This window comes from Panthera tigris, chromosome E2, assembly GCF_018350195.1.
Source record: "Panthera tigris isolate Pti1 chromosome E2, P.tigris_Pti1_mat1.1, whole genome shotgun sequence".
In the NCBI taxonomy this organism is placed as follows: domain Eukaryota; kingdom Metazoa; phylum Chordata; class Mammalia; order Carnivora; family Felidae; genus Panthera; species Panthera tigris.
In genome coordinates this window covers 17,727,550-17,736,710 of record NC_056674.1, presented here as the reverse complement: position 1 = coordinate 17,736,710, position 9,161 = coordinate 17,727,550, and the positions used below count along the sequence as shown (strand labels likewise).

Genomic DNA, 9,161 nt, shown 5'->3' with positions numbered 1-9,161 from the left:
ATCCCCTGCCCATTTCCCCCAAATCATCCAGTTCCACTGAACTCTAATTCCAGCGTGCTCTCGGATTGTCCTCCGGCATTTCCCTGTATCTCCCCCACCTCCACCACTTCTGTAGTGTCTCTGAGACTTCTACATCCTCTTTTTGAGTGTCTGAGTAACCAATATCCACTATGCTGGCCCAGGAGCACTGATGAACTTTGCTAATGATCTGGAAAGGCGGGCCCTAGAGCTGAGTTAATTTTAGCTGCAGTTTTTCAATACGCATGAGTGGAAGGAGCCAAAAGTCTGTTCTGAAACCTTCAGCAGAGCTAGGGATGCCCGGGTGGATGTGCATCGATGTTCCTGCCCCCAACAAGGTTGCTTTACTCATCTACTCAGAAGGGAGATCCCCAGGGGTGGTTTGTGACCATTCAGGTCCCCCCAGGGTTAGGGCCATGACCAAAGGCCAAGACTGTGTTCCCTTCAGACCAGGGGTCCCAAAGATCAGGTCCTCCATGTTGCTATCACCAAGTTCCCAGGGCAGGCATGCAGGCCACCACCCACATCTGTCCTCCTGCAATAACATGTGCCGGGAGACGTGTGGAACGCCCCACCCTTCCCTCCACTATCTTCTCACAATAGTCTGGACAGGCAGGCCCCACACCTGGTGAGTCATGTGTTAGTACATTTCTAGCAGAGTCCTCTGTGGGGCAGTGAACCTGAGTCAGGGAGAGGGGAAGGCAGTGGACACTTTTCTGGGTCAACCTGTCCAGCCCCCTGCCTCTGTCCCATTTCCTATCTTTTTCTTCCTCCATGGGATATCTGCCCAGTGTGTCTTTAGGTCTAAGCTATAACTCCAGAGGGCACAAGGTAGGGGAGCCAAGTTTTCCCCTTGCAGCCAGGGCAAGGAGGCTTGGGAAGGAGCAGTTTCTTCTCTGGCCTGAAAGATCAGGCTTGTTGCTGAACAGGGTCCAAGTAAGGAAATGCCACCCAGGAAAGGACATCCCAGGGAGGTGGTGCTGAGACAAGGGGAGAGGAGAGAGGCTTGGGGGCCCAAGGCTTTGGGATGTAAGGCAGATCCGGGGCTATGAATAAGAACTGGACACATACACACACACACACACACACACACACACACACACCCATCCTCACAGTTGAGTTGCCCCAGTTCAGTATCTGCTACCCCCTCCCACCTACCCCCTCCACCCACCCATGTCTCTGTCTCTTTGACTTTTTCGACGTCTCTGTCTTCGTCTGTCTCTGTCTTGTCCTTGTCTATTTCACGGTCTCTGTGTATTTCCCTCTCTCTTTGAATATGTGTATCCTTCCATCTCTCTATCTGCCTCTCTCATTGTACTCCTGTCTCTCAGTCTAAGCCTGCTTATCTTTTTGTCTCTGTCTCTCTCAATCTGTGTGTCTCTTTGTCTCAGTCTCTGTGTCTCTCTCTGTGTCTCTCTGTATCCAAGGATTTTTTTCTTGCTCCCAAGCAACGCCAGGGTGACTCCATGGGAAGTGGGGCTGGAGGCGCGCCTTTGCGAGAGGGGGCTGCCTACACCTTTAAGCGCGGGCACGCGCAGGGCCTGCGCCTTTAAGCGCGGGCGCGCGCGAGGCCCTAGGTTCCCGGCGAGGAGGCCGCGGGAGCGCCCGGACCCGGCTTGCCTGCCCGGCCCCCGCCCGGCCCCCGCCCCGGCCCCGGCGGGGGAGGGGTCTCTGAACGCGGCCCCTCCCCCCTGCGCCCCCACCTGCGCTGCAGTGCCTCCACCCCGCGTGTCCCAGTCTGTCCGTCTGTCCTCGCCCAGGCCTCGCCCCACCCCGGCCCCCGGGGCTGCCTTGCCGCCCTCCCCACCGCATCCGCCCCCCTCCCTCCGGGCCAGTCCCCGCCGCAGCCCGGGAAGCAAGCCTGGACCACGCTGCCCCAAACCCAGGGCCGGCACCCCGACATCGGGGGCCTGCACCCCGAGATCGGATCCAGAGATCTGGAAACCTGAGCCTGAGACCCTGATCTGGGGCTGGGACCCCAAGACCTGGAGCCTGAACACCTAATATCTGGGGCTGGAATCTCAACTTCAGTCTCTGGAACCCCAAGACTTGGAATATGGACCCCAAATTTTGGAGTCTGAACCTCAAGACTTTGCATCTAAAACCCCAAATCTGAAGCTGAACTCTGAATTCTGTGCCTGGGACCTTGAATCTGGGATCAGATTCCCATACCTATACTCTGGAACCCGCTATTTGGGACCTGAACTCTGAGATTTAGGCCTCAAATTCCAAGATCTGAACCCCGGTATTCCAAGGGGCCTAAACCTGAGTTTGAGCCTGAAGTCCTTGCTGCAAACCCGAATGCTGAAATTGGAGGTCTCTAGACCTCCAAATCTTGACTCAGCACCCCAATATCTGAACCCAGCACCCAAGTATTGGATTCCAGGACTGGGCTTGAGACTCAGACCCTAGACTCTTCATTTGGCTGTTTAGCATCCCAAGACCAGAGCTAGGAGACACTCGCTCTGACCCACCCAAACTGGAGCCTGGGTCTCTAAAATTGGCCCTTAGAAGCCGTGTATTCGGAGATCTAGGACCCCAAGTATCAAGGTCTACAGACTCCATGGCCACAGATCTTGGCTGAGACACAGCACAGTCCCTCTGCAGAGGCCTTGGGGACAGAGAAGGGATGACCAGGCGCCCCCTCCAGAGACCTAGCCCCTGACCTCTTGGAGCCTGAGGACTCTGCTCCCTGGGGGGGGGCTTCCAGCTCAGGTAAGGCTATTGGGGGACCCTCATGCGGGGGAGGGACTTGGGAGGAACTTTGTGGCAGGGGTGGAGGTAAGTGAGGGCTAGGTCCCCCTGGGCACCCTTGGGGTTTCCCCAGGAAACAGACACCCCACCACCACCACCAAGGGTTTGCCTCCAGCTCCTGCCGTGCCTCTCTGGACATTTATTTGACCAACATTGCCCCGGTGACCTCTTCCCCAGTTGTTGGCGCCTCCAGGTCTCTGATCTCTCACTCTGTTCTCCAGTTTCTTCCCACCATCTGTCTCATCTGTCTCTAGACACCTCTCCTAGCCACTGCTCCTCTCACTGACCATCTCTGTTCACCACTCCTCGCTCCGATCATCTTTGACACTTCTGTCCACCGCTTCTCTCTCAGGCCACCTCTGTCCACTGCTTCACTCAGTGACCACCTTTGACATCTCTGCCCGTCGTGCCTCTCTCTAATCATCTTTCACCAGCTCCTCGCTCTTGTCCACCCCTCACTCTAAGCGTTTGCCTGTCTCTGACCATCTTTTGCCATCACTCTTGCCCTCTGCCCACTGCCTACTCTGACTGCCAGTCTATGGCCATTCCAACCATCTCTGGCCCTTACCGACCACCTCTCTTCTCTCTGTCTCTCTTGAGTACTGGAATTCCCTAATCATTTCTAACATCTCTGGCTGCCTTTCCTCTCTGATGACCTCTCCCCGTACTCCTCTTCCTAATCAGCTGTCCTTATCTCCAGCTGTTTCTGACATGTCTGTCCTTTCCTCCTCTCTCTGACTGCCTCTCTGGCTTTTGACCATTTCTGACCATCTCTGATCATCTCTCTTAGATCTCACCACCCCTGACTATGTGCCTTCCTTTGTCCACTTCTCATCTTCTTGACCATCTCTAACCACCTCCCTTCTCTGGTCATGTTTGACTACTTGTAGCCATTCCCACCACCCTGACCACTTCTTCCTTCTGGCCAGCTTTGCCCATCTCTTTGACCACATTTAAAACACTCTGGCTTCCCTTCTGCCCACTGCCCCCCATTGTCTAACTGTCTCTGACCATCTCTAATTACCTCCCTTTCTTCTGACCATTTCTGCTCCCCGTGTCCCTCCATGACACATCCCTCTGAGTCTTTGACCATCTCTTCTGCCTTTTGATGTGTCTGACCACTCCCACTCCTCTCTCTGACCATCTTTGACCCAACTCTTTTGCTCTCAGCCCACTGTGACCTTCTCTCCTGGTCTTGGACCACCCTAATGCCCTCTGGCACCCCTCTTCTGGCCTCAGCCCGCCCTAATGCCTCCCTTCTTCCCTGTAGGCCGCCCCCGCCCGAAATGGCCGTCCTTCCACTGCTCCTCTGCCTGCTGCCGCTGGCCCCCGCCTCGTCTCCATCCCAGCCAGCCGCACCCAGCCCGTGTCCCCGCCGCTGCCGCTGCCAGACACAGTCCCTGCCCCTAAGCGTGCTGTGCCCAGGGGCAGGCCTTCTGTTCGTGCCACCCTCGCTAGACCGCCGGGCAGCGGAGCTGCGCCTGGCGGACAACTTCATCGCGGCCGTGCGCCGCCGGGACCTGGCCAACATGACCGGCCTGCTGCATCTGAGCTTGTCGCGTAACACCATCCGCCACGTGGCAGCCGGCGCCTTTGCCGACCTGCGCGCCCTCCGTGCCCTGCACCTAGATGGGAACCGGCTGACCTCGCTGGGCGAGGGTCAGCTGCGCGGCCTGGTCAACTTGCGCCACCTCATCCTGAGCAACAACCAGCTGGCAGCCCTGGCGGCCGGTGCCCTGGATGACTGCGCCGAGACACTAGAGGATCTCGACCTCTCCTACAACAACCTGGAGCAGCTTCCCTGGGAGGCTTTGGGCCGCCTGGGCAATGTCAACACGCTGGGCCTCGACCACAACCTGCTGGCCTCTGTGCCCGCTGGCGCCTTTTCCCGCCTGCACAAGTTGGCACGGCTGGACATGACCTCCAATCGCCTGACCACCATCCCGCCCGACCCACTTTTCTCCCGCCTGCCGCTGCTAGCCAGGCCCCGAGGCTCACCTGCCTCCGCCCTGGTGCTGGCCTTCGGTGGGAACCCGCTCCACTGCAACTGCGAGCTGGTGTGGCTGCGGAGGCTGGCCAGGGAGGATGACCTGGAGGCCTGTGCCTCCCCACCCGCTCTGGGTGGCCGCTACTTCTGGGCCGTGGGCGAGGAGGAATTTGTGTGCGAGCCCCCTGTGGTGACTCACCGCTCGCCACCGCTGGCAGTGCCTGCAGGTCGGCCAGCTGCCCTGCGCTGCCGGGCAGTGGGGGACCCTGAGCCCCGTGTGCGTTGGGTGTCACCACAGGGCCGGCTGGTGGGCAATTCGAGCCGTGCTCGTGCCTTCCCTAATGGGACGTTGGAGCTGCTGGTCACTGAGCCGGGCGATGGTGGCATTTTCACTTGCATTGCGGCCAATGCAGCTGGTGAGGCCACCGCTGCTGTTGAGCTGACCGTGGGCCCCCCGCCACCCCCCCAGCTAGCCAACAGCACCAGTTGTGACCCCCCGCGGGACGGGGATCCTGATGCCCTCACCCCGCCCTCTGCCGCCTCTGCCTCTGCCTCCGCCTCCGCCAAGGCAGCTGACACTGCGCCCCCTACGGACCGTGGTGTCCAGGTGACTGAGCATGGGGCCACAGCTGCTCTTGTCCAGTGGCCAGATCAGCGGCCTATCCCGGGGATCCGCATGTACCAGATCCAGTACAACAGCTCAGCCGATGACATCCTCGTCTACAGGTGCAGGGTCCAGGCAGTGGGTAGCTTGGGTGGCAGACTGAGGTGGGGGGAGGGTTGGAAATACATCCATTGACACCCCAGGTTGCTGCACAGCTGAGAAATGAGGCTGAAGGTAAAAGAAAGCTGGCAGCAGTGATAAAAAGAAATAAGGCAGCAAAAGTAAATAGTAACAGATGTAAAAAAGAAATCAGGCAGCAAGAGTAAAAACTAATCAGGCCAGAAGAGTCCAAAGTTAACGGGGGGAGCCAGGTAGAGGGGTACAGACAAATCAAATATGAAGATAAAGAAAAACTAGTTGTTTCCAGATGACAGGGCTAGATGCAAACCATGCTGTGAGAAGAAAAGGAGATCAAACAGGAAGGTACAGAGTTCACGGGGAAAATGAAATGAGGGGGCCCTGCTGCAAAGGAACTCAGACCAGATTGAAAGGAAAAATGGCGGAGGAGGCTAAATAGGCTTTGGGTTTGTGCAGTGTGAACTCCACATGTTTAGAGTTCTAATGTGACATCTCAATTTTTGATTTTCTAAATCAAATCAAACCTAGTTCAAGCTCCACCTACTAGGTGAACAGGAACATTCGCTTTGCCACCGTTGGGGATTCCCGTCTCTATTCAGTTGTTGCAAACAGTAGAAGAAAACCTGGGGCTTATAAGCCCCAAGAAGTGGATCAGTACGTCTTCTGCCCCCGAGCCGAGAGCGTTTGGAACATCTGCTGTGGCCACATGTGGCCAGTAGTGGTGGCTCTGACACAGATGCTGCTGACACTTCTCACCCAAGTCTAACTTGCACGGATGGCTATGGACGGTTCCCTCTTCCCGCTGCCAGGCTAGGCCAAGGGTGCAGTCCCTGAGGCCTGGCTGTAGAGGATCGGGCTTCCCAGGGCCTGGGGTGTGCACCTTATAAACCCGGTTCCTGGGTCCACTTTCCTTCCCCAGGGGCCCACATCTCAAGAGATCGTCAACTGATTTCCCTTTCAGTCCTGGAAATCTAGTGAGCTATTCTGTTCCTTTTCTCAGACAGCAGCACTCCATGTAGGGAGAGTGGGCTCCATGGAGGGCCCCACACCTGATAATCACACAAATCCTGTCCACCTTGCCTGGCGAGGATGAGACAAGTGCTCTTCTAGATAGCCACCCTCTCAGAGACAATCACAGAGTTCCCTGTAACTCCCTCATTAAAGCAGTTGAGGAATAAAGCAGGTTATACAACAAGTTAAATCTCCCACAAGGTGCTCTGCTGCAAAAGGAAATAAGTAGAGTTGGGTGCTAAGGATAAAAGGAAATGGGAGAGGTAAGGATAAATAAGAACCAGGCAACAGAGATAAGAAGGGAATCAAGAGACAGAGCTGGAAGAAGAAATAAGGCAACAGGGAGAAAAAGAAATCAGCTGTGATGACTGAAGCACATCAGTTTCATGAAAACGGAGTCAGCTGACAGGGCTCACTGGAAAGCAGGCCCTAGATACAACAATAATAATAATAAGGCAATGGGGCTAGGGGGACATTCATTGGCAGGTTAGAAGGAAATCAGGCATCAGCAGCATGGGGGAATCGGGTGGTTAGATTAGAGAATTCTAGCTGTACGCTGGAGGAAAGTCAGGCAGTTGGAAAAGGGAAATCAGGCCCAGACTGGAGGAGAGGCAGATGGGAAAGATGGGAAGTTGAGCGAGGGTGTAGAGAGAGACTGGGGGGTGGGACTGGAGGGAAGTTGGGCAGTGAGGCTCCAGTGAAACTGAGCAGCAGAGCAGAGAAGCAGTGGGCAGCAGCCTGGGAGGGAATCTGGGCACTGGGGCTGGAGGGAGATTAAACTGGGGGATTTGAGCAGCAGGCGCCAGGAGCATAAGATGACCCAGAGGTTATCAGTCAGGCAGCTGAAGGGTATCAGATCAAAGGGAATTTGAGCAGTGGTGAGAGGGAACTCGGGGTAGCAGCAGACTGGTGGAAGGGGCGGGGGGAATCCGCCAGACTGCAGGGTTGGGGTAGAGTGCAGGGTGGGTGCCGGGCAGCCAGAGACCTGACCCCTGCCTACCTGTCCCTCCAGGATGATTCCCGCCGACAGCCGCTCCTTCCTGTTGTCGGACCTGGCATCTGGCCGCACCTATGACCTGTGCGTGCTAGCGGTGTACGAGGACGGCGCCACCGGGCTGACGGCCACACGGCCAGTGGGCTGCTCCCGCTTCTCCACTGAGCCGGCGCTGCGGCCCTGTGGGGCCCCGCACGCACCCTTCCTGGGCGGCACCATGATCATCGCCCTTGGTGGAGTCATCGTGGCCTCGGTACTGGTCTTCATCTTCGTGCTGCTCATGCGCTACAAGGTGCACGGCGGCCAGCCCCCCGGCAAGGCCAAGGCACCTGCACCCGTCAGCAGCGTTTGTTCGCAGACCAACGGCGCCCTGGGCCCCACGCCGGCCCCGCCTGCCCCTGAGCCTGCTGTGCCCAGGGCCCACACCGTGGTCCAGCTGGACTGTGAGCCCTGGAGGCCCAGCCACGAACCCATGGGACCCTAGCCTCGCACCCACCTCTACGGCCCTTCTGGCCCCAGGGGTGGGAGGACCCAGGCACCCTGTGGGTCCTGGCCTCAGACTCACCAAATTGCTCACGGTTTTTAAAACTCTGATGGGGAGGGTGTCGGGGGCACCGGGGCACAACAAGAAAGTCCTATTTTTCTAAGCTTGGGCCTAGGCCCTTGCCCTTGTCTCTGTCTGTGGGGTTTGGGGGGGGGGATTGTGCAGGGGTCTGGAGTTGGGAATGCCTCCTCTGGGGAGAGACCCCTGCTCCATTCTGTCTGAGGTTCCTGGATGAGGCTAAGGATGGTCATCCATTCAGTCAACAGAATTCCCTGAGCGTGCTCCCTGGGCATGCCCTGTGCTGGATGATGCTGCCATGACCCAGACAGCCTCAAGCCCTTCTCAGACAGTGACAGTTTGGAGCGATCCAAGATGTGGTGATGAGGGAAGCCTAGGAGATTACGGGAGCCCAGGAAAGGTGCCAGACTCAGCCTAGGGTGTGGTCAGGGAAGCTTCCTGGAGGAAAGATGAGATCTGAGCATGACCTCCGAAGGAGATAATTAGGCCAAGAAGAAAGGGAAAGCTGTTCCCAGCACAGGGCCCAACACAAGCAAGGACTTAGTAAATGCCAGGCAGTGGAGGTACTGTGGTAGAAACAAGGCAGGAGAGGTGAGCAGAGTCCAGAACCTCCAGGCTGAAGATATCAGACTGGCCTGATAGTATTGGTGATCCATGGAGGATCTATGCAGAGGAGGGACAAGGGCGGGACTGGGCTTTAGGAAGATCTTTCCAGCTGTCATGAGGAGGGTGGACCAGAGGGGAAGACTGAGGCTGGGAGCCTGGGGGAAGCCAAGGCAGGCACCCAGGTGGGTAAGGACAAGGCTGGAGTGGGACAGGGCTGGGGGAAAAGAGCAGGGGGTAGGTGAGAGAGGAAGCTGAATGGATGGGTTATGGAGCTGAAGGGCTTGTGGGGGAGGGAAGTGTCCAGGGTGAGGCCCAGGGCTCTGGCCAGGGGAGGGGACAGTGGAGCCACCTGATACAGAACCAGGAAGGAGGTGCAGGTTTGGGGAAGATGCTGAAGCCAGGGGGGGACTTGGTGAATGCGGGGGGTGGGGACAGAGGACGTCCAAGGGGTGGTGGCCAGGAGACCTCGGGACCCTGGTCTGAGGCT

General features: G+C 57.4%; 1 protein-coding gene across 1 annotated transcript; it reads left to right on the top strand.

Moving 5' to 3' along the window:
- Positions 1 to 1,827: 1,827 nt before the first annotated feature.
- On the top strand, positions 1,828 to 8,136 carry LRFN3 (leucine rich repeat and fibronectin type III domain containing 3). The gene is made up of 3 exons (XM_042968961.1): positions 1,828 to 2,733; positions 4,043 to 5,485; positions 7,525 to 8,136. The coding sequence occupies exons 2-3, from the start codon at positions 4,059 to 4,061 to the stop codon at positions 7,988 to 7,990; spliced, it is 1,893 nt and encodes a 630-aa protein (XP_042824895.1). The 5' UTR covers positions 1,828 to 2,733; positions 4,043 to 4,058; the 3' UTR covers positions 7,991 to 8,136.
- The last annotated feature ends 1,025 nt before the right edge of the window (positions 8,137 to 9,161 follow it).